The 27,982-nt window shown below is 45.8% G+C and overlaps 1 protein-coding gene across 2 annotated transcripts; it reads left to right on the forward strand.

The window, feature by feature from the left end:
- The first annotated feature begins 55 nt into the window (after positions 1-55).
- On the forward strand, positions 56-27,982 carry lrrc3ca (leucine rich repeat containing 3Ca). 2 transcript variants are annotated; one of them, XM_007909408.2, is made up of 3 exons: positions 56-271; positions 21,296-22,122; positions 27,342-27,982. In XM_007909408.2, exons 2-3 carry the CDS (start codon positions 21,378-21,380, stop codon positions 27,371-27,373), a joined length of 777 nt encoding a protein of 258 aa, XP_007907599.1. In that variant the 5' UTR covers positions 56-271; positions 21,296-21,377; the 3' UTR covers positions 27,374-27,982. The 2 variants fall into 2 exon arrangements, with proteins under 2 accessions (XP_007907599.1, XP_007907598.1); XM_007909407.2 differs by lacking the exon at positions 27,342-27,982 and having other exon boundaries at positions 21,296-22,163.

Genomic DNA, 27,982 nt, shown 5'->3' on the forward strand with positions numbered 1-27,982 from the left:
TCACTCACTCACTCACAACACAGAAATCACACACAGAACAATACAATCCACCTCAAGGCAAGCGACCAGCTGAGCACAGAGCTGAGGACAAGGCTGAAGGCATATGTGTGTGTGTGTGTGCGTGTGTGTGCGGTCTTCCTCCCCTACAGCACAGGAGGTGAGAACAAGGCACTGAGAGCCAGACACAGAGAGGGAGAGACAGACAGAGACAGGCTCTTCGCTGGACCAGACATCTTCATTGCTGTGGAGGGATGAGGAGGGAGTGGTGCAGGTGTGTGCAGGTTGCTGGCTGCTGAGGGAGGGGACGGGACAAGCGGTCAGCAAACTCAGGGGCGATGCGAATGCGCAGTTTTTTCGCTTGCGCGAACACACACAAAGCCTGTTGCTCAGCACGTTGGCAGTGTTTTGCTGTCGCTGCTTTCTTTTGTGTGCGTGTGCGCGTATGTGTGTGAGGAGCCTGAGCCCGACAGTGTGCCTTGTTGTGGGAGGTAAGATATTTTATATTCCTCCTCTTAATTTCAACCTGTTTAGAAAATTGGATTAAAGTGAGAGAGAAAGAGAGATAGAGAGAGAGAGAGAGTGAGAGACAGTGAGTGAGTGTGAGAAGCAGAGACTGGGGCTGTGCAGGTGACGGGTGTCACTGTTGCTCACACACTCGGGATGTTCTTTGTGCTCAAAGAAATGGGCATTTTGCAAGGTTTTTTGTGTGGGTTTATTTGCAATGCCACCTCGTTATTGTTGGGCAATAAAGCTGAAAGGTCGAGGAAACTGAAGAAACTGAGGATTTCTTACTCAAAAGTGCCTTTTTCTTAGATTCAACCGTTATTCCCCCAAATCAAATAAAATTGGTCACTCCTTTCATGGCTGTTTGTGGGATATTCTTGGGTGCAATTGTGCTGCTGCCTTTGCCCTACGAAATTCGGGACTTGGGCAAGTCAAAGGAGGAAGGGAATAATTACATCTAATAATGCATTAGTCCTTGTAAAATCACTTCCATATTATTTGTAACCCATTGACATAGTATTTAAGAGGTTAAAGTTCTCCACAGTCCTTCCATCTCACAGTAAATCTTGTGAAGCCCTTTGAATAGTCCTTCCGACATGATGAGGCACGAGACCAAACACAGGGGTTGTTGTTGTTGTTATATTCAGGCGTCCCGGTGATGGGGAGAGAGGTAGGAAGGCTAACGTTTCCTCTTCCCCAATCTCTTAAAGTATCAGGTGTAAAGCAGAGACTGGAGATATTTTTGACTCTGGAATTAGGAGAACTTTAACCTCTTAAATACTGCGTTAATAAGGACCTAAGAATTCGCGAGGCGAAAGAAGACCAAGGTCCGTCTAGTTTGCCTTCCACCATCCTGGCAGTCACTGGACATGTCGTGTCCCAAACTACTGTATCCTGAGATATTATTTTCTGGCAGAAATCTATCCAGTTTGTTCTTGAAACAAATGACATTTTCTGCTTCCACCGTCCGTCTCCCTTGGGAGATTGTTCCACAATGAGTTACAAATAATATTGAAATGATTTTACAAGGACTATGATTTATGAGGATGGAATTACTCCCTTCCTCCATCAACTTGCATTTAAAATATTGTATAAAAAAAGCTGAGAAAAGCAATCAGGTTAACTTTGGTTCAGGTACAGTACTGTAATTATTGATCAGGCTCGGAGCATGGTGAGAGACGTGGGTCAGGCAGGGAGGTTGGTGTTGTTTCTGGGATACATAGGCGTGAGAAGAACAGACAAGTAAACAATTAACCCTGTAACCTCCCCGGTGGCGTTGAAGAGAATGAAGAGACGGAGGTGAGAGGAAATGCTGACCGAGTTCATGTGCTTGAGCCTGGGCCCAACATCGGCTTGACTCGGACAAAATGTGATTCGTTTTAAAGGAAATTTTGGATTTTTGTTATTCTTGTTGGGGGTCAAAATAGCCACTCTGCATTAACAGAGATGGGAAGAGGTTAAATAGTCCTGTAGGTAGGGAGGGGAAAGCGAGGGGAAACATGGGGGTGTTGGGGGTGGGGAGGAGAGTTTTGAAAGTGGGGAGAATGTGAGGCGGAGGGATATGGGGAGAATTCCATAATCCTTCCGCCTTTGTCTCTGAAAAGCTCTTCAAGACATTAATCTACGAGACGAGATGTGAAAGGTCGGCCCCTCTTTGTTAAGCTTCCACTTCAGTCAGACTGAGCGAAGGAACAACGCTTGGTGTTTTGAGGCAGATGCTGTTAATTTGACTCCTTGAATCTAAAGGGGTGTGTGAGTGAGTGAGCGAGTGAGTGAGTGAGTGAGTGAGCGAGTGAGTGAGTGAGCGAGTGAGCGAGCGAGTGGGCGAGTGTGTGAGTGAGTGAGTGAGTGAGCGAGTGAGTGAGTGAGTGAGTGAGCGAGTGAGTGAGCGAGTGAGTAAGCGAGTGAGCGAGCGAGTGAGCGAGTGTGTGAGAGTGAGTGTGTGTGTGTGTTGGAGCAAGTCTGAGGGGAGAGGTCAGAGGAGGAAACTGAACGCCAGGATTTTTCCGAGTTGAAGTATAGGATTTTGAGTTCTCTCTGGGATTTTTCTTCTTTGCTGAAGAAAGAATCCCTCCGCCTCGCCTCGCCGCCCCTCCCTCCGCGCTTTCAAAACCTTTTCGAAAAACTTAGCTCTTCGACGAGAGACCTTTCGAACACCTCCCTCCTCCCCTCCCCCACCTTTCCGCTGGCTCACGTCGCACACTTCCATCGTGTGAATGGATTTCTGAATATTTCAGACCAGCTGGCGTGAGGGTTTGACCTTTCAACGTCAATATGGATGAGACAGGTCGGGTTGGGCGAGGACTTGGATGATATATCATGATATTTCCTGATCAAACAGTGTCCAGTGGAGGCTGTAGCGCAGGGAATCTGTCGGCAGTGGAACTGAAACAGGCAGTACCTTTATCACTCCAGAACAGCCGCCAGAGTCCCTTTAATGCTAACAACAGGTTACTTCCCCTTTCTGCCGTACGCGACACACATTTCACCAGGACTTCACTACTTCTGTGGCTTTCAACCTCCACAAATTTTCTCCTTGCAGCGATAACAGTGCAGACGTTCAAAGCAAAATAAGCCCCGGATTGCAGTGCGATCCGAGTATAGAGCCGCGAGGAGAGCGAGTGGATGCCGAGGACCTCCTCTCTGTCGCTTATTTAAAGAAACATGGTCTTTTTCCTGGTTTGTCACGTATAATATGTGGAGTTCCTGTCGCTCAGTGGTTAGAGCATTCGCCTCGCCAGCGAGAAACTTGGGTTTGATTCCCGGCAGAGCAAAATGTTGGGCAAGTTTCCTTACTCCACGAGCCTCTGTTTACAAAGCAGTAAGTAGGAACCGGAGGTAATAATTCCTTGAAAAAAAAGAATAATAAATTCAATCCACGACTGTTTGTGGAACGCTGCTGTGCGCAATTGGCTGCCGCATTTCACCCACAAAATATACAGTCAATTCACTTTGCGGTATATTCTGGGAGGCGCTTTGAAACGTCTTGAATAATAATAGTAATACTTTTATTTGGTATAGCGCCTTTCTCTTCAGGAGAGCATCAAAAAGTACTTCACAAGGTATGTTTGCGTTCTCACAGTAGAGGAAGAGGACAAAGTACTAGCGGGACAAGGAAACCTAAAAATAAGCCAAAGAGAAGTACTAAATGGATTTAATATAAATTGAAAAATGGTAACGGAGAAAATAATGGGACTAAAGATAGACGCATCTCCAAGATCTGATAGATTCACCTCAGGGTATTACATGAAATAGGGGAGGGATTACAGATGCTTTAGTCATAATTTTCCAAAGTTCTCTATATTCGGGAATTGTGCCACTAGATTGGAAAATTACAAATGTCACACCATGATTTAAAAAGGGAGGGAGGGAGGTACCAAGTAATTACAGACTTGTCGGCTTAACTTAATTTGTGGGGAAGTTACTGGAATCTGTCATCGGGGTCAGAGTGACCGAGAACTTGGGTTGATCAAAAAGAGTCAGCGTGGATTTGTGAAGGGCAGGTCATGTCTGACGAATCTAATTGAATTTTTTGAGGAGGATACTAACATGGTGGATAAAAGAGTGTCTATGGATGTCGTCTATATGGACTTTCAGAGGCATTTGATAAGGTTCCCCACAAGAGATTGTTAGCAAAAATGAAAGAGCCTGGAATCAGAGGTAACCTCGCGATATGGCTTGATAATTGGTTAGGCGGCAGGAAGCAGAGAGTAGGGATAAAAGGAACATTTTTTGATTGATGTGACGTGGCAAGTGGTGTTCCCCAGGGGTCTGTACTGGAGCCTTAGCTTTTCACCATATATATAAATTATTTGGATGAAGAAATAGAGAATTTTATATCCATACTGGCCGATGATATAAAATTAGACGGCACAGTAAATTGTGTAGGTGGCAGCGGGAAGTTACAAAGGGACTTAGACATATTAAGTAAGTGGGAAAAACTGTGGCAGCTGGAGTTTAATGTGGGGAAGTGTGAGGGCGTCCACTATGGATCTAAAACTAGCAAAACAGAATATTTTCTAAATGGTGAGAAACTTAAAAACTGTGGAGGAGCAAAGGGATTTGAGTGTCCATGTGATTAAATCACTAAAAACAAGCTCACATGTACAAAAAGTTATCAAAAAGGCTAATGGGATGTTGGCCTTTATCTCAAGTGGGCTGGAATATAAAAGAGGGGAAATGATGCTTCGACTTCAGTCAATTGAAAAGGGATCTAGTCAAGGTGGACTGGAAAGAAAGATTGATTGGCAAAACGGCTAACGAGCAATGGGGAGCCTTCAACAACAACAAAGTTATGTTTAAATAGAGCCTTTCATGTCGGGATGATGTTCCAAGGCACTGGGAAGGAGGAGATAGTACGGGGATAGAGCAAATACATTCCCACAAAGGGGAAAGGTAGAGCTTCCAAAGTTTGGCCCGGCTCACCCCTGTCTCACACCGCAGGCTGCCGAAACCCTCATACATGCATTCATAACATCCAGGCTTGACTATGCAAACTCGCTGCTTGTCGGCCTCCCCAACTCCTCCCTCTGTAGGCTGCAGATCATCGAGAAACCTGCACCCGTGTCTTCTCCCACACCAAGCTCGTTGACCCTATCATCCCCATCCTCGCCCAACTCCCCTGGCTTCCCGTCACACAGAGGATTCAGTTCAAGATCCTGGTCCTCACCTTCAAAGCCCTCCCTCACTCCCCTCTACATCTGTGACTTCCTAACCCTCTACCAACCTGCTCGCTCCCTCCGCTCAGTGGGCTGCTTCACCATCTCCACCTCGCCCTCCCCACTATTGGCGGGTGGGCCTTCACCCACTCTGCCCCCACCCTCTGGAACTCATTTCTGCAGTCCCTCTGCCTCGCTCCCTCCCTTGCCTCCTTCAAGACCCATCTCAAGACCCTCCTCTTTGACCGTGCTTTCGATCACCCATCCCCGCACTCCCGCCAGGAAGGTGGAAGGCGAACTAGACGGACCTCGGTCTTTTTTGTCCAGCATTTCTTACATTCTTATGTTCTTACGACTGTGTATTTTATGGCTGAACATTTATGTTTCCCTCCAAATCCAAATTTACCTTCAAATTCAACTGAATTGGAATGCTCACTCGTTGCCTTTTACTGACACAGATTAGCTTCAATGTTTGCCAATAATGTAAAATAATCACCTTCGTTTCTGATTCATTTTGTAAAATGCTGTGAGTTGTTGAAAGGCGGTGTATAACAACAACAATTGTACAGTGCCTTTCACGCCGGGAGGGTGCAGGGGGAGCAAGACCGTGGAGGGCTTTGAAGGTGAGGACCAGGATCTTGAACTGTATCCTCTGTGTGATGGGAAGCCAGTGGAGTCGGGCGAGGATGGGGGTGATAGGGGCACGGAGCCTGGCGCGGGAGAGGACACGGGCAGCAGAGTTTTGGGTGATCTGCAGCTCAAGGAGGGAGGAGTATAAATGTGAGGCTTGGTAAACATCCACATCTTTCTCGGGCTGTTTAGATTCAACTGTGGGCAGAGCTTTGTGTTTGAGGCGTGTACTTCAGGCTAATTTCACCCCATGTTTCGCCCCGACCCTCGGAAGCCGCTTGGCTCCAGGTTTGCGCCAGTGCCATGTTGTGTGGGCTGCCGGGAGGCTGGGCTGCTGATACTATTGCTCCAGGGAAAGTGTTTCGGAAGAATTACCCTTCGACAGACTGCGTGAAGAAATGCAGTGGCAATATCGGAAGTCGCTCGGAGCAAACGAGTTTCTGTAATAAAAGCAACTGTCAGACTATCACAGCACACAGTGACCTCATCACACATCTGCAACACCACACAGTTACACACCACACAATACATTGACCCCTTCAAGATCTCCTTGTTTTAGCCCGTAGGCCTTTCAGACCTCTGGGGGGACCTGGGTTTGGGATGAGCCATGAGACACTGAGGTCATTAGAGTGTCATTGCTCTTTGCCACCATTTCATTAAGCAAATGTCAAGGTTGGCATCGCTGAGTTAGTGTGAATCCTGTGTGAGACTTGCTCACTCCATGATGCTTTACTCAGCCACCTGCTATGTGAAGTTAGTGCCAGTCAATGTCAGTTGCCGACAAAATAACAGTCACTTCTCTTGACGTTACTAATGACTGTAAAATGTTTTGAGACAATTAGATGTTATCAAAGTGCAAGTTCTTTCTATGGTGTAGTGTTTACCTGCCTTCTGTAGTGAATCTCCCACGACTCTATCGTATGATTTATGCTCGTTATGCTAACATCAGGAGTCAGTTCAACTGGATCCAAATTACCTTTATGGTTTGAGTGAAAGACTCCTTTTCAAGTGTATGTCATCAGTACGTCAGCCTTTCTTAATCTATCTTTCCCTCTGGCCAGTTAGTGTAGACTTATTGCTGTGTATTGTGTGTACTTGGATATCCTGCTATGATTACCAGCGCTGCTGTGATATTAGTTATATAAGAGGCTGGGGTTATGCCTGCAGTGAAGCTGTCTGCAGCTTCCAATGTTTTACTTGCTATGTGCCTATCTCTCTCATCACAGTTTTCCGTCTGCCTGTTCTGCTGTTTCAAGGGGCAGATGAGGGATTCTCAGATACCTCTATACTCTGCCCAACTTGGTGTGTCACCTTGGCACAGTGATAGCATTCTCGCCTCTCAATCACATAGATTGAGGTGACACTCCAATGCATGGTCGGAGGTGCTGTGGTTCAGATGAGACGTTAAACTGAGGTCCCATGTTACCTGTTCAGGCGGATGTTAAAGATCTCGCCGCGCCGTTCGAAAAGAAAAGGGAGTTTCTCCCCGGTGTCTTGGCTGCAATTTCCCAAATAAAAAAATCGGTCACTCCCATCTTGGCTGCGTTTGGGATATTGCCGTGAGCAAACTGGCTACTGCATTTTGCCCACAAAATACACAGTCACTACGCTTCAGCTTGGATCCTGCAGTCTGTGCTGCGTAACCTGATTTCAGCCGCCGCAGTCGATGGGGTTATTGTCTAGGAACTCTGGCTGATCTAACAGGACCATGGAACTAAGTGTGGTACTAGCTCAGTGTTCCGGTTTGGTCAACCAGAGTTCCTCGCCCCCCCACCCCCCAGATGGTTTTCAGCTACGGATAGAGCTAGACTTGATGGTAACTCCTCTTTGCCAACACTCACTGCTTCTCTGAAAAGGAGAAGCTGTTGGGTTCGTGAAATTTGTGGATTTATCTTCCGACACTTCCTTGTAGCCGTTCTGAGTTCACTGATGTCGGTGCTGCTTCTTCCGGCCTCTGGGCCGTTTGGTGGATTTGGCCAATTGTGATGTTTTGAGGGCTTAATAACGTCTAATGAATCATCACGTTCGGAGACATGTTGACACGCTCTGAGGACAAAGATCACGGAACGCGGCCGGTTGGAATTGTGTGAGCAGTGGCTCTCGGTTGTACTGACTGCCTTGGCCAATGTTTCACATTGAGAGGCAAATTAAGAGGTTTCTGGCAAATCTGTCCACAGCTGCTGCCTGTTTTACTCTGAAGCCAGGATTATCTTTAATTCAGTTGGTCAAACTGCAGTCATTTTAATCAGCTCTTTATTAATTTGGGAATTTTTAATTCGGGATTGGGTGATATTATTACTGGGAAGAAAGATTGCCAACGTTTGCAGAATTACTGAACCTGGAATAAATAGTTCATCATCGAAAGGTGCTGTTTATTTACTTACAGTATTTTTTATTTGAAGCCTCATTTAGAACGGCTCAGGTTAGAATCCGTCAATTATTGCAATGCATCGACCAAGATTTCACCCTGGCATATTGATATCATATTTAATGAGGTTATTAGCAAGTCAGCAACAAGAATTGAAAATGACTGTGGTTGAATGACACGTCAACTAAAGTAGACGCTTGTGTGGCATCCCCTATGGCCACACGCCGGTGAATTTACTCCATGCTGTGGAGATGAGGTGTTGTAGATTGGGAAATTCCGATCCACCGTTCCTGGCTCGTGCTGATCCCAGCCCGGCTCGGGTTGCTGAGTTTGCCTTCGCGGTCGATTGCTGAAAATAAAATCACTAAAAATAGACATCCCAATATAAACAAGTAACAAAAAAGATGGCTATTTATAGAGATCGGTGCCTGATTGAGGCTTGTGTGTCTGAGCTCGGGAGAGGGAATCAATAGCCCAGGAATCTCTGCTGTAAAGTGAATGTGTGCAAGTGCGTCTGTGGATGTGTATATAGTTGTTTTTGTGTATGTATACGGACGTCTTTTTCTGTACATCTGTCTGTGCGCGTATGTATGTGCCCATAGTGTGTGCACGTGTGTGCCTGTCTCCGTGTGCATGTTTATATGCATGTATGAATAATAATAATAATTCTCTCGCTCGCATGAGATAATTCTGTTCAATGGGTCGGAAGAATGTATCCACTAAAAATGTTTCTCTGTGTTTGAAATCATTTTCGTAGCAAACCTTAGAATCAGTCTGAGGACTCATCGAGGCCCCCACTGAGCAGGCTGACAATAACAGGTCGGGAGGTGTATTAATGTATCGCAGGCTGGTTGAGGCGTGCAATGCTCATGAGGTTCTGGATGCTTTGCTTGAACACATACTGCTTCCAAACCTTCCTGGTAATAAATCAAGGCTGGTGACGTATCTCTCAAAAGATCCATCTTCTAAATATAGCCTCCCTCGGGGAAGCACTGGCTGAGGTAGAAGAGGAACCTTCTGCAAAAAATAGCCAATTGATTCCACTCTGGGGTGTGTAAGATTTCCCAGCATAGGATGCTACCGTCTAATGAATTGCCACTTGGGAAGTTCACCTTTTCCATCATTACCTTTCATGCGACAGAACGGTGTGTAGGGATTATTTGCTCTGCATTGTCTCTCTCATAAGCGGATTGTTTTGCTGGAGAGGGACGCAGGCAAGAAATGTCTGAACGTACTGATGCTCTTTATAACAATATAAAAATAACCCTTGCATTTGACGCAGAGCTGATCACGTCGTTCAGCCGCCTCAAAGCGCTTCACAGGAAATATATTGTAAAGTGGAGTGACTGTGTATTTTGTGGGCGAAACGCGCACAGCGGTGAAAACTTTAAATGCACTCACTCAGCGCCTAAAGGCGGTTTCCTGTCCTGTGTCCCGGATAACACGCAGCTCAAGCAAACAGCAGTCACCTTTTACCTCGAACTTTGCCCCATCCAGTTACCATCATCTCAGGATCAACAAACTCACAGCATCATTGTAACCAACAAATCATTCCTTAGCAGCTTCAGCAATTGGAACCGTTGAACATTGGGCTGCAATTTGTGATTTCATAATGTGTAGCTTGTGATAATTACCAGAATGATCGAGTATCAACAGCCTTAAATTTTACACCAATTTTTTTTTGGAAGCAATCTATCACTTGCAACATTTCAAAAGGTTGTCTGTTAATTTAGGATGAGATTGCTTTTAATGAACGTCTGGCCGGCGTTAGAACATACGTCTGAGCAGAATAGCTGTCAGTCAGTGAGAGGTGAATAAATCCACTCTGTGTTGAAAATGCAAGGCCAGAGAAGTATGCAATTGATTCATAGACTTTAGTGTCCTGTCTGTCAGTGATCCGTTGAAGTTGACTTTCTTAGATACCGCTGATGATCGGACTGGGAGCCTGTGAGGAGGTTGAATTGAACAAAGGTCAAAACAGACACGTTTTGCAGCACTTGGGTAAATCAAACCAACTGGAAAAGAATAATTATAATTTTATTACCTAGTGATACTGAGGCGATGCATTGTTTTTTTTTATTGACAAGACTGAGTAGAGTCTATTTTACACCGGGATGGAAAAGAACAAGTCTAGTCAAATGAAGGAGTAATCGTTAGCCAATGTCACGATGTAGTTTGTAGCTGGAACGGGCCACTGAGAGAAGTGAGCAGCTCACAATTTTGAAGTCCTAGAAAATAATGAGTTAGAAAAGCAAAGAGTGCATTGAGTATTTGTAGGTAGGAGAGTGCGCGTGTGTGGGGTGTGTGTGTAGGAAGGTGTGTTTGGCGATTAGATAAGAAACGATAACATCAACAGGGAAAACAGGTGCCAGAGAGAGAGGTTAGACATTAGAGGTGGCTGGGGATCACAATCAAACAGTCACCTTGGTTAGCATTCTGTGCAGGTTCCATATTTCTCTTCGATGTGGAACCTGGTGATGATGGTTGTCTTTTGATGGAAATCCCATGGATAGATGGTTGAAACGGAATACGTACTGTTTACCTGGATGGATGCAACCTGTTTGCCTAACTGCTGGAGCCTAACCAGCTAAAACCGCATAGCTTGCCATCAACATTGCTGTCTAGCAAGCTTTCCCGCTGCTTGTCCAGCTACCTGCTAGGGCTTTGGCTTGGGATGACTCCCTGCCCAAGGCGACTATTCTTCCAGGTCTTGTCGTGTCATCAGCAGTGCCCTGGAATACTGCGGACCTGCCTGGCTCAGGAACCGGACCACTGAGACCGTCACAGAGGGCTGGGTCCAGTCTGACATTCCGTTGCCAGGCACGTCATCTGGTACCTTTTCAGCTCCGAGGAGACCCCACTTACCTCCCCCCCCGCCCGCCCAAGGACGATAGTGTTGATGGTCGGGTGCCCTGAGCCCCTGCTCGCACTGCGAGACTCATTTTGCCACTTTAGAGCTTTTGCGAAACTAGGTTCCCAGCAAGTGGATTTACGGCCCATTGCCACCGAGCTCAATCAGAGAGAAAGGAGAAGTGAATTGACCATAAAATATATTCTGACCGTAATGTGATTTTGAATCTCTGCACAGTATAGCAACAGGGAACCAAATTGCCAGCTATAAACTGATGGGTAAGGCTTGTTACTGTGATTCCCCATACAGCGACTTAATTTTCCAGTTACTGTCAAATTACAGGCAGTTCATTAGGACCACATATACTGGTTGATGCTTCGATACTAACCATCACAGAGGCTTCCAAATCACATAAAGCCTAAAACAGGATCAGGGATCGTAAGAACTCTGTTTTTGGATGTGTGGAATAGACTCCCACCAGAAAGCAATTGATGTTGCGTCTATGGGATTGACAACTGTTTGAGAGAAGTGTTGGAGAAATTATAGAGTACAGTGTGAAGAGGATGGATAGTCAGATGTTTCTATACAGATAGGAGGCGTTCAGCCTAATGCGTCTGTGGTCCTATGGTGCCATAATGTGAATTACTTTTTTTTATATTAAGTCCAATTTCCAGTTCTTTCATGTCTTTGTTGCCAGATGTCAAGACAGATAAGCCACCGAAAGGGGATGCATCCTCGGTTACTGAGGGACGTAAGGGTGGAAATAGCGGAGGCTCTGGCCACAATCTTTCAACCTTCAAGAGAGAAGTATATAGACATTTTGGGAGGACAAATTTGCAGGGCTATGGGGAGAGAGATAAATTTGGACAGCTCTTTCAAGGAGCTGGCACGAACACGATGGGCCAAATGGCCTCCTTCCGTGCTGTAGAATTCTATGATTCTGCGATTCTAGGTCTATCCAGTTCCCCTTTGAACGATTCTCCTAATCGGCTTCAGTAGCCTCTTGTGGCAGAGAATTCCAAACCCGACTCTCCTCCGGACATGGTTGCCAACGGATGGAAAAATATAGGGTTAAACATACTCTTTGGCTCCCTTCAACATCTTCTTTCCTGCGGGTCCGAAATCCTCAACCTCCCCGGTCTCTCCCTCAGACTCACCGACCCTGCTCCTTCCTTCCCCTAAAGACCTTCCTCTTCGACCGTGCCTATCGTCATCTCCCCCTCCCTCCGGCTTGGCATTGTGCACTGCCACTGTCGAACGCTCTGGAATACTACCCTGCGTGAGAGGCGCTGTGTAAATGCAAGTTGTTGTTGAAAAGGTGGTGATGGATGTACATTCTACACTTCTTTGAAAACCCCAACAACAACAACAAATTACATTTGTGTAGCGCCTTTCACGTCGGGAGGACGTCCCAATGTGCTGGACGGTCAGGGATTTGGACTCAGCTTAAGGATGGAACCTCTGACATTACAGCACTGCATTGGATTGTCAGCTTAGTAGATAGAGTATGTGATACTGTGTCCCAATGTGGGGTTTGAACCCCGACTTTGACTCAGAGGCGAGAGTGAACCAGGCTGGCATTAATAAGTTGTAACAACTTCTTCAACCTGCCACAGGTTCGCAAATAGCATCTCCCATCAGTAATTCCAGGTAAACCTAGAATTGCCACGTGCGAATTCACAGGTTGCAAGAGACGAGAGAGTATCTGCCGGTGTTTTCCACGGGGAATGGACGGGATGGGTGGGCGGGTGATGTGTATGGGACGGGACATTTGCCTGTTGCGTTGCTGTAGAGGGTAGCGGTCGTCCTGGATTCAAAACTGGGTATTGGGGTGAAAGGTTATTGTTGCCGACTGCTCCACACCAGCCTCCTTCCTACCCACACGAGTGTCAGAATTCCCACAGTCCGCAGCATGCTGCGGGGCTCTGATTACAGGATGTGCTGTTTAAAAATAAACCTGGAATCCTGACTGCCATTCTATATCGGCGGTTTCAGCCAGAGGGTGGGAGACAAAGGAAGGCAAGTGTTTAGAATATTAAAGGCCCATGTGTCCCATGGCAACTCAGTCTGATTACGGTATCAGATTAGCACAGCTGTTCCCCTTCGCCACCTCACCATTTCAAAGCTGACTTACATTTTTTCGGCCGCTCCGGCTCTCGGTGGCTCTGTCTGCTAGAATTCCGTGTTGAAAATTTTTGCTTCGCCCGGCGTTGCTTCCTCGCAGACCCAGAGGGCGGCCGTGCCAACCGGGGCAGTGGTTGGGTTCTTGCATTCTGCGACAACCTCCCCTCGGCATCACCCTGCCCCACGCCCAAGCGAGCAGCGTGGCAAGCGATGAGCATTTAACACCTCCCGTGAAGATCTTTAATGCATCCACACACATTGGGGTGGAAAACTTCCACGTTTGATGTGTTAATTAACACAGATGGTGAAAATTGAATTTGAATAAAGTGTCCTGATGATTATTAACACATCGTCTGTGTCTCTCCCCCACACACACCATCCTTCCACCTTCCCCCCCCTTCCCCATGGGCTTGTAGGCAGAACGTGGGTGCATTTCACTGCTGGTGAGGCTGTCCTTCAGACGAGACGTTAAACCGAGGTCCCCTCCGCCTGTTCAGGCGGACGCTAAAGATCCCGTGGCCCTATACAAAAAGAGAAGGGAGTTCCTCTCTCACTGGGTACTGGCCAACAATTCCCCAAATAAAATTGGTCACTCGCTTCATGATTGTTTGTGGGATATTGCTGTGCGTAACTGGCTGCCATATTTTTCCCACAAAATACATAGTCACTACACTTTCCTGTGAAGAGCTTTGAGACATCTAACCACGTGACAGGGTGCTATATCAAATGCAAGTATTATTATTATTGTTAGAATCATCCCCCCCACCTCCCCAACGATATACTCTGATCAACGCTGTGCTCACACACAGACCATATCACATTGTACCTTCAGCTCACGGATCACAACATGGACGGATGGGAGTTCAGCCTGGACGTAAGCTGCTAACAAGCCGTCCTGTGCGGTGATGTGTGAGCTGGGCGTGGATCATACAGTGTGGATGGTTTCTGGAAACATTGAAATAAAGTGCATTGCCTGCAGTCTCCTCGCCCCCACCCCCATCCTCCCGGGGACCAGACCTGGTGTTAATTTTTTCCATGTCTGTGTTAATTAACACATCACCATTTTCGAAGCTGCCTCAGTGTTCAGTGTCGCGTACTGAGTGTACAGCCACTTGCGCTGTCAGCAGCTCCACTTGCTATTGCTATCGCCGTGGCGAGGTCTGGCTTCTGAATGCATTTTGCTGCGTGTTGACGACTGAAAATCTTTTTTAGGTTTCAGTTTAAGATTAGATTAAATTGCTTTACAGCGTAACTATAAATTACGAATGTGACTCATTGCCTTGTGTCCCGAAGATGTACGATCAGTAATCGTTTCAAAACAAAATCGTAACTTAATCAACAATCCGTACAGATTTTTCCAAACACCTCTGATCTTGTTGCTCTCAACAACAGATTGTAATTACACGACACCTTTCACATCAGGAACACGTTCCCAAGGCGTTGGACAGTTGAACGTTTGCACCTGAGCTGTAGGTTGGATTCGTGAGGGTGTGGGGGGCGAGGGGGGGGGGGGGCGGGTCAAGGGCGGTGGGGGTGAAGATGACCGAACGCACGGTCGTGAGATGGATCTTGAAGGAAACAAGGGAAAGGGGCGAGCCGAAGGCACTCTGGGATGGAGTCCCGGAGAGTGGAATCCCTGTGCTAAGCCCCGGTTTAATGACAGCAATGAATGTGCTTATTGTGCTGCGCTAGAATGTGTTGAGGTGCAGAATCCATCACGTCCCAGGATACCGATTTATCTGCACCGAGTGATGGGACTTCTGGCCGGATATAGAACAGAAATTGACCTGCACATTCCTGTGCACTGGGCAAAGCTGGGGAGCTGCAACTTGCTGTTATATTAAACTGGCACTGGGGTTGAATCTGTGGTATTCCTCAACCAATGTCGGTATGTAGTGTTGTCGGGTCAGGTTCTGTGCAGAGGACATCACCCTCTGCTCTGCCCCCAAACTGGCCTCAATTTCAGAAGAGATGCTTTGATCCGATGTCAAGCTGTTGTTATTGCTTCTTAAATCAATCTAGTGTTCTGGCTTCAACCCACCAGCTGTTGATTACCGTCTTGCCGATGTCTGTGCGAACATGGTTTATGCTCACCTGAATCTGTACTGTACCTGCTGCTTGCCAGGAGCTACACTGAGGGCTGAGTCCCTGTTAGGAAAGACACCCAAAGGCTGGACAGGAATTTTCAGCTAAAATATTGTTCCAGAAGTTCTCATTGATGTAATACCCAGCAGGACATCCTTTATTATAGGATAGTGCTCACATTGGAGCATTAATTCAGACGCCTGCTGCAAGAAGCACTTCTCATTCTAACAATTTAGATGAACCAGAAGCTTATTGATTAGTTAATCTCTCTTCATTTCCTCAATTTTAACCTTCTTCCTAAATTATTCAGGCGTGGTACAGTAAAAGGCTAATTACGGCTCTTGTACAGATAGTGTATATGAATAATGGAAAGCAAAATATGAAGTGCAGTGAATTAATCCCAAGATCAATGCTAAATATAGCAGAGGTCTGCATCAGGCTAGCAGCGCAGACTGGAATGGGAGCTCCAATAGGCACATACTATTGGGACAATTTATGGAAGGTACTTTGTGCAAAAGATAAACTAATAATAGTCCAAGTTATTTGAACAGAAAGAAAATAATATGTATGGAAAATGACAAGGATCTGATTGACAATAAATTGAAGCTCTCCCAACAATTCTCTGCGGCAGAAGGTAAAGCAAACTAGATGTTGGGATGTGTCAAAAGATCAATAGCAAGCCAAAATAGTGGGGTAACCCTGCCACTGTATAAATCATTGGTGGAACACACTTAGAGACTGTGGACATTTCTGGTCGCCACAGTACAAAAAGGATATTGGAGAAATCGAGAAGACACTGAGGAGGGAAAACAAAATGATTGAGGGAATGGAAGGACTGGACTATGAGGAGCGACTAAGTAAATTGGTCTTGTTCACGCTGGAAAACAGAAGATTGAGAGGTGACATTGCTGTCTTTAAGATTCTAAAGGGGCAAAGCAGTATAGATCATGACAGACGGTTTCAACTTGTCCAGAATAGTAAAAGCAGAGGATTATGGCCTTCAATTGTAGGGGGGAAATTCAGAACGAATCTACACAAACACTTTTTCAGTGTGCAAATAGTGAAGCTGTGGAACAGGCTCCCTTAGGAGATGGTTGAAGCAGGAAGTCTTGATTCTTTTAAACAGATTAGTTTTCTTTTAGGAAATAACATTATGGGATATAATACCTAAGTAGTTTGGGATATATGTGCTTGCGACCGCCAGGAAGGTGGAAGGCGAACCAGATGGACCTTGGTCTGTTTTCGTCGAGCATTTCTTATGTTATGTTCTTATATACTGAATGTATGTATGTATATATATATAGAAAAATAGCAAATTCCAAAGTTTAAAACGTTGTCTTAACCCATCGTTCATCTTAAAACTAAATAGTGATCAGGAGTAGGAATCCTGTATGACTTTCCCCTCCTTAACCAGAACCAATTCTAATGCCCTAACTGAGTTCAACTAACTCAGCACACAGCCGGCCTGCAACCTGCCCCTGCCCGGCACTGTTACCCAGTGGGAAATGCTGGCCTAACAAGTCTTTATTTCATCACAAAGAGGAACAATTGACCAGCGAAGGGTTTTGAAAGGGAATTAGATGATTTCCCGAAGAGTAAAATGACTCAGGATTAGTGGACGATGGGACAGAGGCATTGAGCGTGTCTTGCAATGGTTCTCAGCCCTAATGTAAACCCTAAATGTAAACTCCGTGTTTGATCATTCTCTGTGAGTGCAAGTTCCCTTTCCTAAAGTGTAACCACACTGACGAGAGTCAACATGATGACAGGTTCTTCTAGGTTATGCTTCTAGCAAAGGGAAGCTTCTGACAGAGTCCTTTGCACTAACAGACTGTGACGTGGGCTCAACCTGTGTATGTAAATTCCTCCCTCCTGATTTAAACAGAGACTTGAGAAGCACGATTAAGATAACTCAATGGTATTTTATTAGTGTTTCAGGCATAACCCTATGTCTTACTTAAACTGTCTGCTAAATCTGAAAATGGTGGGATTGTTGAATAGTCATCCCTAACATACTATACTCTCCAGCTAGCAACCTTTTAACATGTTAGTAAACAACAGAAAAAACTATCTTGATTTAGAGGACTCCTCCTCAAGTCAGGCACGTATAGCGTCTTTGATGACAAATAACAACAACAAAATTACAGTTGCGAAGCACCTTTCACGTCAGGAGGACGTCCCAAAACGAATAGCGACCACGAGACATTTGAGCTCGCTCCTTTTAAGGGCATTAAGCCCATCCTCTTTTAGAAAGTATCTACTGATACTTTTCCAGCCAAAATATCTTGTATCTCAGTGGCTCTGGTCCCTGGATCCCCGCAATCCTTTCTCCCCCTCAAATAGTTTCCATTTGTGCCAAATCCAGACTTGATGTCACTGAAGTGATATTTACTTTAAATTAAATACTGTCTATGGACCTTAAACACATTTAACGCTAAGCGTCTTATGCTGCGTAACCTCACATGTGTGAGCTTTCCAATGGCGTACAAACATCAAGCTTTCAATAGCGCACAGGCCTACTGAAGCTCTCACTAGCACATAGGCACAAAATACACATTAAAGAAGGATAAGAACACAAATATGGGGTCTTTAGGAAGATGGATTGTTTGGTTGGGTGATTGTTGGCCTTAGAATAATAGTTATACAGAACAGAAGGAGGCCATCCGGCCCATCGTGTCTGTGCTGGCTCTTTGAAAGTAGCTTCCAATTCAATCCCACTCCCCCGCGATCTTCCCCACAGCCCTGCAAACTCCTCCCCAAACAATTATCTACTCTCTTAAAAGTTGTTATCGAATCAGCTTCCACCACCCTTTCAGGCATGAAATGGTTACCACTGTTTACGTTCAGTTTCTTTGCCTTCAGGCAGCCTTCTGCCCGAAATGGTTTCCACTGACCAACACTGTTCTTGTTGTATAACACTGTATATGTTTCATGAAATCAGTTTTTTTTCAGAATAAAGGGAATGCTGTTAAATTTGCAGCAACAAAAAAAAATAGCTCTCTAAAAGCCAGGTTATCTTTTACAGTTTGACTCCGGCTTCTCTACGTTCAGCGGCTTCTCTGTCGCTTATATTAAAATCAAACTGTGAGGTTTTTATTTTCATCCAGTGAGGTAATACCTGGCCCTAAAGGCAGTGACTGCAAACACTCATTACTGCCCAATTGTGAGCATAAATGGAGTGGAAACTTGGTGTGGTTGGCGGGGGGTGTATGTGTGTGTGGAGGAAGAAAAGAGGAAATTTCAGACCTATAAACCCATTGGCCAATGACCAAAAGAACCATCTCACTGATGAGATGAAGTCAGATGAGATCCAATGAAGTATTTTAAGGTTAGTTAGTTAGTTAGACGAGAGGCCATTAGACAACAAATGGATTCAGAGTGTAGCAAATGGAATCAAACGATTCCAAATTGAGTTTTCATGGCGGGTGTTAGAAGGTCGTTGGGGGGAAGAGTTGGTTTAGCTGCTGTGCTGAAATTCAGGCGTCTGATAAACAGTGGCCGACATTCTCAACCGAGTTTGCTGTCTATCAGAGCAGGCTGAATTATTTCATGTTTTAAAATTCATGTCAGCATTTAATTATCTCGCGTAGTGACTGCCGTAAACAAGTGTAAAACAAAATCAAGTCAATGTAATTTTTTTTTAATCCACTGCGTATTTTCCATTATATAACGCAATCGTACTAACGCATTCACTAATGAATCCGGTCCTGATCAGTAATTTTCTCTGTGTGTTCCTGAAGTTGGTGTCTCACACTTCATCCAAGGCTGTGCCTCGATTCAATACTGGAAGAACTGCTACACCTGCTGCTGATTTCTGGTACCTGAACCTCAACAGCAATTGTGGGGGGGGGGAAACTCTCAGTAAACTCCTGATAACTCGAACCTAGTTTAACTTAACGTATCACTTAAGTCATCGTACTATCAGTGTGTGCGTGTGTCCGTACGTGCGTGCATGCGCGTGTGTATGTATGTATCTCTTCATAGAATTGTACAGCGCAGAAGGAGGCCATTCGGACCATCGTGTCAGTGCCGGTTCTATAAAAGAGTTTCCAAATCAATCCCACACTCTCCCCATAACCCTGCAAACCTGTCCTCCCTAAATAGTTATCTGCTTCTCTCTTAAAAGTCGTCATTGAATCGGCTTCCACCACCCTTCCCCATTCAATTCGATAACAACTATTTATGGACATATTCAATAACAACTATTTATGTATCTAATTATGTATCTATGTATTTATACATATGCCTAACTCGGGGCTCCTAATAACTAGTCACTGAACCCTTTTCACTTGGAGTGACGAGTTATCAGGAGTTTACTGTGTGCTCAGCCCAATTCCATCCTCACCGAACCCCAACATTTTCCAGTTTCTTCGCCTTTAGATTTAAAATCTAAAATGCAATTGTGAAACATTGTTATACTCTCGTAGTTGTAATTTGGAAGCCGTCTTTTCAACACGTATTAAAAAGAACCGGCTTCCAAATAGATATTACAGCACAGAAGGAAGCCATTCGGCCCATCGAACCTGTGCCGGCATTTTTGAAAGACCTACCAACTAGTCCCACTACCCCACTCTTACCAACTTCATCATAGATATTGTGTTCAGGTGATTTCGTAAAATGTACTAACCGAAACATTTTTCATCATAGAACCACCTTTCTCTTTCTTTCCCCCTCTCGCTTGGTTACACCGGACCCCACTTTCACTCCTTTCCAAGGAGGCTATTTTTAGATAACTTGAAATACAATACATAGGAGGACGTCCTAAGGCGCTGGACAGTCAAGGATGTGGACCTGAGAGGAGGGGGGGGTTTGGGATAAGGGAGGGTGGAGGGCAGGGAGGGTAGGTGCGTGGCCGAAGGCACGGACAAAGAGGAGGCAAAGGAGGGAGCGAGGTGAAGGGAATGTGGGATGGAGTTTCAAAGGCTGGGGGCAGAGAGGCTGAAGGCCTTACCGCCGATGGGGAGCGGGCCAGGCGGGAGACGTAGAGCAAGCTGGAGGCTGCTGAGCGGAGGGAGTGGACAGGTTGATAAGGGTTTAGCAGGTGACAGAGATAGGAAGGGACAAGGCCATGGAGGGCCTTGAAGGTGAGGATGAGGATTTTGAGGGATGGGGAGCCAATGGACTCGGGCAAGGGTGGTGATAATGGGGTCACAGAGCCTGGTGAGGAAGAGGACACAAGCTGCAGAGTTTTGGATGACCTGCAGCTTGTGGAGGGAAGAGTTGGGAAGGCCGATATCCAAGTAGTTGGCGTATTCGAGCCCAGATGTGTGAATGAGAGTTTCGGCAGCCTGAAGGGTGAGGTAGTGGCAGAGCCGGGCGATGTTGCGGAGGTGTGGGAAGGCTAGAACGAATCATGGCATTGGCGTGGGGGAGAAAGGACAGTTGAGCGTCAAGTAAGACGCCAAGGTTCCAGACTGGCTCGGTGAGGTGGAGTGTGCATCCATGGATGGTGATGATTCCAGTGCCTGAGGTGCGGAGGCGCTGACGGGAGCCAATCAGGAGATCCTCGGTCTTGTTGACGTTCGACTGCAGAAAGTTAGCTCTCATCCAGGACTTGATGTCTGACAGACATTCCGTCAGGACAGCAGTGGTCCTGGGGTCAAGGGTGGAGGCGGAGAGATAGAGTCGGGTGACTGGGGGTGAAGTCACCAAGAGGGAGGTAATAATAATAATAATAATAATAATCCTTGCATTTGATATAGCGCTTTTCACGTCGGGAGGACGTCCCAAAGCGCTTCACAGAATATACTGTAAAGTGAATTGACTGTATATTTGTGGGCGAACGCGGCAGCCAATTGCGCACAGCAATGTCCCACAAACAGTCGTGGATTGAAAATGACCAATTTATTATTGTTTTGGGTTTTGGAGGGATTATTATTAGGCTCTGTGTGGAGTAAGGAAACTTGCCCAAGGTTTCGCCCTCTGCCTGGGATTGAACTCAGGCTCTCACTTGCAAAGCGAGTGCTCTAACCACTGAGCTACAGGACTCCACAAGTATTTGAAACATTGCAGGCAGGGCACCATGTGAAAATGCAAGTATTAATTTAATGTCACGTTCTGCTCTACTCTCTTAAGATTGCCCTGAAGCTCCCGGGACAGCAGCAGAGGCTGTGGCTGTGGATTGGAAGTTTCCTCAGGAGTATGCCAGTATCTCAGAATGCAGCTGAGGAACCTGCTGTGGCGCCACTCGGTTGCCATGTGGCTGCTGCTCCAGAGCTTGGTGCTGATAACCTTTTGCTTTAACTCGGCCACCACATGTCCCAAACTCGAAAGCTGCTACTGTCAAGACCCGGATAAGCACATCATCCGGTGCAGCAGGATGAAATTGAAAGAGGTCCCCAAAGACATCCCGAACAACACCAGGGTCCTCTTCCTCGATTACAACGAAATTACTTCTGTTCCGAACGACGCCTTCAAAGACCTGCACCACCTGGTGGAACTCAATCTCTCCAATAATCTCATCCACAAGTTGGAAACGCATGCTTTTCGGGGCTTGAACGAAAGCTTGACCGTTCTGAGCCTGTCGAACAATAAACTACAAACTGTGAAGGGCGAAGTCTTCAACAAACTGAAAGCAGATATAACACTTTCCAACAACCCTTGGTTGTGTGACTGCACGCTGCAGAACATGATCAAGGAACTTTCTGTAAAAACCGTGGCCTCCAACGACATTATCTGTGCCTCCGCTGCCCAGGAGGAGTTTGTGGGGAAACCTTTTCTGGAGGCTGCGCACAAAGTGAACTTCTGTAACATCCACAAGAAGACAACTGACGTAGCTATGCTGGTCACCATGTTTGGGTGGTTCACCATGGTGATATCCTACTTAGTGTACTATGTCAGGCAGAATCAGGAAGATGCCAGGAGGCACCTGGAGTATTTGAAGTCGCTGCCCAGCAAGCAGAGTAAGTCTGAGGCCTCGTCCACAATTAGCACTGTGGTGTAATGCTATGATCTGAAAAAGGAGGGCTGGTGGGAGGGAGGGAGGGGGGGGAATGGAACAAATCCAATGGTTTCTGGTCTGTAATCCTGTGAGGGTTAAATTGAGACACTATACAATGCCTGTTAACCAAGGGATCATGCCTCCCAGCCCCCATGTTCAGAAAGGACAGATTGCCAAGTGTATCAAACCCTTAGGCTGTTATTTTCGGAGTTCTGTTTGGATCAAGAAGTCATGGTTCAGTATATCTGGAGCACAGACAATACTGCTGATACCTTACGATTATGATCTTGAGAATATAAGAAATGAATTGGCAACAGCAAGAGAATAAGCCTGCGCTTCAGTGTGGTGAAAGACCATCCTTTCGCTAATATTGGGATCTCTTTCCCTCTCTGTCTAATTAGAATCAAGGGACCGAATTGTTAAGAAGTTTAGTGAGTATCAATGGCCCAAGGTTAAAATGTAACAGTTGTGACGTTACACAACCGATGTCGGAGAGCAAAGAAATAAACTGGTCTCAGAGGTACCTTGTGAGATAGATGTGAGGTAATGTGTGCAAGCCCAGTGTAGCTCATGCTCTAAGTATTCCTTTTACAGCACAAAAGCACAAAAGACTGATTGTTAAAAGGCAGTGGGCCAAGGATGAGGGGGGGTGGGAGCTGAAGCTGGAAGCTGGATTAGTGCTGCTGAATTAGTGCTGGTGAAAGGATTAGTCATGGCTGCAGAGGAAACATTTTCACAGGCACAGCTTTACCTGGAGGAAGATATAGGAACATTGGATTGCTGGACGAGAAAAGATCAAGGTCCATCTAGGCATTAATGATGAAAGGGCAAGAACCAAATCTAAAGTCAGGGAGCTATTGAGTGTGATTCTCTAAACGAGGTTGCTCAGGGATGATAGCAGTGCCTGGTACCAAGGCTCATTCGGATTGCTGAGATTCGACAGCCAAGCACTCATTAGAACGGACCACTTTACCACTAACATGGAATGTCCCGATTTCTTCGCTGCTGGGAGGTAAACTTTCACTGTGTTCAGGTTTAAACTGGACGGCAAGGAATTTCACAAGTCCGCTCTGAAAATAAAAAGCCCGGCCAAACATCACTGACGCTGAAATGTACATTTTGGCTGATTTCAGAAAATTTGCAGTGAAAGTCCAGTTCATTGAAGGTTGCTCCACGACATCATAGAATCATACAATTATGTAGCACAGAAGGAGGTCATCGTGTCTGTGCCGGCTTTTTGAAAAGAGCTACCAATTCGATCCCACTCCCCCGCTCTCTCCCCATAGCCCTGCAAACTTGTCCTTCCCAAATAATCTATCTACTTCTCTCTTAAACGTTCTTATCGAAACAGTTTCCACCGGCCTTTCAGGCAATGCATTCCAGATCTGAACATCTCGCTGTGTGAAAACATTTCTCCTCCCCTCCCCTCTGTTTCTTTTAACAACCATTTTAAATCAGTGTCCTCGGGTTACCGACCCACCCGCCAGTGGGAATAGTTTCTCCTTGATCACCCTATCGAATCCCCTTATCATTTTGAAAATGTCTAGAAAGTCTCTTCTTAACCTTCTCTGCTCCAAGGAGAATAATCCCGGCGTCTCTCGCCTCTCCTGATAACTGAAGTTCCTCATTCCTGGTACCATCCTGGTCAATCTCCTTTGCACCCTCTTCCAATGCCTTGACAACCTTCCTAAATTGTAGTGCCCAGTCAGAAAAACAACCGTTCACCACTATTCTCTGCTCTCTGTCTCCCATCCAGTTGTGTATCCGCTGCCACTGTCCCTTTAATACCGTGGGGTTCTATTTTGCTCTCATGTGGCACTTTATCAAACACCTTTTGAAAATCCATATAAACTGCATCAACTGCACTACCTTCATCCACCCTCTCCGTTACTTCATCAAAAAACTCTTATCAGGTTTGTTAGACACGATTTGCCTTTAACAAATCTGAGTTGGCTGTCCTTTTTTCTAAATGAAAATTTATTTTGTCCCGGATTATAGTCTCCCCACTAGAAGTTTCCCCACTACTGACGTTAGGACTGGCCTGTAGCTCCCGGGTTTATCCTTCTGCCCCTTTTTGTACAGGGGAGTAACATTTGTAACTCTCCAGTCCTCTGGCACCACCTCGGTGTCCAAGGAGGATTTGGAATGAGGCATTGAACTTGTGCATCGTTCCAGAGCACTGTCCTGTCAACTCTTCAGCTTGTGTGTACAGTTCAGGATGGAAACAAGGGACCGAGAGCAGAAATGTTGCACTGTCCTTTCATCTTGGATGAAAGGAGTTAATGTAATCTCGGTCCAGTTCCCAGTTCATAGAATAAAATCTGTGTGTATCAGAGAGGTGATAAGCATCTCCTATATGGGAGGTGGAAAGGCTCACAACAATGCAGCAATGGTCCGTTCTTGGTTTACATCACTGTACGTTATTAGGACAAACAAAAGGTATGTTAGTTGGTTGCACTATACCTTGCCCAAAAGTGCTCTGTGCTGGCACGAGGTGGCAAGAGTGGACATCCCTCAACTTGAGCTTCACATAAAACCGAGGAAATAATTTCCTCCTTTCTTCATCTACAACCAGTCTCCAGTCAACTTAAATTAACTAATTTAGTCTTAATCAGAACTGAATTTTAAATTCCTGCTTTGTGAATCCCCAGGATCGGAAAATACCAGAGTAGAGCTGTATTAACCGATCCCAGGATCTCATAAATAGTTTATACAGTTAGTCAAATGCTAAAGAAGCTTCAATTAGAAAAATAGGAACATTTTGTGTATTAAATATACATGAAACATATTTCACAGTGACGTAGTGGTTTCCTGAGAGAGCATACCACATGTAGAGCAGAGTATAGATTTTTTTAAACTAATATAATGTTAATTGCCAAGTTAATAAAGACTAGACATATCTACTAGTGTTAAGTTTTTATTTTAAACCATATTACAAGTCTTCCATGAATATCTGGACCAGGTGAGACATTGCCACTGTTCCCAGTTCCACCCATTAATCAACGATAATCAATAGTGAATACAATCAGGGTCCATTGCCCTCAGTAAGATAACTAATTCTCCTCTATAGATTTATACAGCACAGAAGGAGGCTATTCGGTCCATTGTGTCTGCGTTGGCTCTTTTAAAAGAGCTTTCCAAATCAATCCCACTCCCCCGCGCTCTCCCCATTGCCCTGCAAACTTGTCCTCCCCAGGTTTGGTACAATTCATTGAAATCAGTTAGGATTGACCAATTGGCAGAATGCTAATCATGGGCTGAAAACGAAACATCAGCCAATGTGTTTTATACCAGGAGGCAAAATATTCGATCAAAGTTTAGCTGAAGTGGGACCCCGGGATACAACTTTAACTCATCGATAGACTAGGATTGAATAGTTCCTCCAACCAGCACGATATGAAATGCCCACTACCGAATTGGACTGCTAAAGGAGACATAAATTCTCTTTATGCCTATCTGCTTTAATTTATAGCTGGAGAGCTGCTTAGTCTCCATCTAAAATTCAAAACACAATTGTCAACATTAATTCTTCAATTCAGAGCTTGCAATTCTAGCTTCTCCCCACGGTCCAAGTCATGAGTGTCCTCTCCTGGCTCATCTTCTGTGAGTCCCACAAATTATAGCTTGGTGTTACAAACTGGTGTAACAATGCTGGATCTTTTTGTGCGGTAGTGTACTCCCCAATGGCTGAGCTGATAAAGCTACACCTTGGAGTGGAACTAAGCCCAACAGACCTATGAGATCCCATACTCATTCCCCAGTTTGTTAGTTGAATTGGGCAGCAGTAGGGAAGCTATAACTAGCCTTAGCGCTCCCAGGTCAGGGAGGGACATTCAGTGGGATTTCCTAATTGCTAATTGCTGTGCAGCGATCGCTACTGGGAAGCAGGTCAGGCTCAGCAGTGATGCCCTCAAATGGCCACACAACAACAACAACAGATTTACATTTATACATTGGCCTTCACGTCAGGACAATGTCCCAAGGTGTGCACCTGAGTTGGGTGGGGTGGTTCAACTGGGTGTCTGACAGATGTGGAAACCCATCACCATGCTTAAGAGTATCCAAACCAAACTGAGAGTGGCAGGGGGGATGACCAAAGCCATGGCCAAAGAAGAGGTCTTGAGATGGAGGTGAGGGAAGGGGCAAGTCATGGGAACTCTGGGATGGAGTTCCAGACAGCGGAGGCAGAAAGGCTGAAGATTCCAACCGCCGATGGTGGAGTGGGTAAGGTGGGGGACATGAAGGAGTCTGGTGCCTGCTGAGCTGAGGGAGCAGGTGGTTTGGTAGGATTTAAGAAGGTCACAGAGGTAGGGTGGGGCAAGACCATGGAGGGTCATGGAGAGTTGAGGCGAGGATCTTGAACTTGATCCTCTGGCGGATGGGAAGCCAGTGGAGCAGGCCCAGTATGAGGGTGATAGACTTGCGTAGTCTAGGACATAAGCTGGAGAGTTCGGGATAGTCTGCAGCTTGTGGAAGGAAGAATCAGGTAGTTCGGCAAGCAGAGAGTTGGCATGGTCAATCCTGGACATGATAACTGCGCGGCTAATGGTCTTATCAGCCCATGAGGAGAGGTCATGGCGGAGGCGGACAATGTTACAGAGGCAGGGGAAAGCTGAATGGTCAGAGCATGGATTTGAGGTTCAAAGGGCAGTTGAAAGTCGAACGAGATACCAAGGCTCTGTACTTACCAGTGAGGAGAAGAATCCATCCATGCAGGTTGATGCTTTCAGTACCTGAGGTGTGGAGGTGCTGCCAGGAACCAAACAGGAGGACCGTTGTCTTGTCAACATTCGTCTGGAGAAAGTTAGCTCTCATCCAGGACTTGATGTCCGAAATGGGTCAGAACAGCAGTGATCCTGAAATCAAGGACAGAGGCAAAGAGAGAGAGGGTTGAATATCAGGGCATTTAACCTGACTGTCCATGAAATTGCTGAGCCTGTTCAATGCAGTTCTTGAAAAGAACCAGCTTCCAAGCCAAACACGAATTTAGGAACTTTTGACAATTTTGCACCACTCTATGTTTTAAGACAAAGGTTGAGTCTTAGGATTGGGGAAGGGGGAGCCTTGATGCAGCGAATTTGTGAGGGGTTATGTTTGTACCAGTCTCATACTCACGACTATTGCTCCTACTAACCACAAAGTGCTTCTTATGCATTATACATGACAATCCCTATTTCTTAGCCATGGGAACCGTACATATCGACAGAGAATGAGCACTCCACATGAGCAACATTCCCGAGTCGGAGTTGGACGGTCTCAATAGAGGGAAGGGGATCCCAGATCATAACTCATAACTTTGGAAACTATTTTGAAACATGAATGAAACATGCCTGGAATACTCACATTCCCGCCAAGCCAATGGGCAGGGGATGACCAATTAAAAAAAGGACTGGGTATTTGCTGGAAAATGTACACTGCTTGGCTGACAGAAGAAAGTTAATGGGGTCATTCTGCTCTCAGGAAAGAACCATGTCAACCACCTCAGATGGAACCTCCGCTAGGCCTGTAGCATAATCTGCCTGTGAATTCGGACTGAAAATGCAGCAACAGAAGAACGTTTCGGAGGGCACGGGCCGGTTTCTGTACCTGAAACGTTACCCGCATTCCCTTCAGCCGAAAAGCACAATGTATTCCAGGAATCGCGAACATCTTTTCAAGTGCCTGAGAAAACAGAATCTGTCTCTAACATTGATTTTACATTGTTTTTCTGCTGCATTCAAATCTCGGTGTCTTTTACCCTGGTCTGTACAGGCTGTATGTCTTTGTCCCCATTTCCTGTTCTTGTTACATTCGTCTGAGCTCATGTCACGGAGTCCTGTAGC

This window comes from Callorhinchus milii, unplaced genomic scaffold, assembly GCF_018977255.1.
Source record: "Callorhinchus milii isolate IMCB2004 unplaced genomic scaffold, IMCB_Cmil_1.0 Scaffold23, whole genome shotgun sequence".
NCBI lineage: Eukaryota > Metazoa > Chordata > Chondrichthyes > Chimaeriformes > Callorhinchidae > Callorhinchus > Callorhinchus milii.

Excerpts from the sequence above, each read along its gene's own strand:
- lrrc3ca (XM_007909407.2), top strand. The coding sequence starts at position 21,378 with ATGCAGCTGAGGAACCTGCTGTGGCGCCACTCGGTTGCCATGTGGCTG.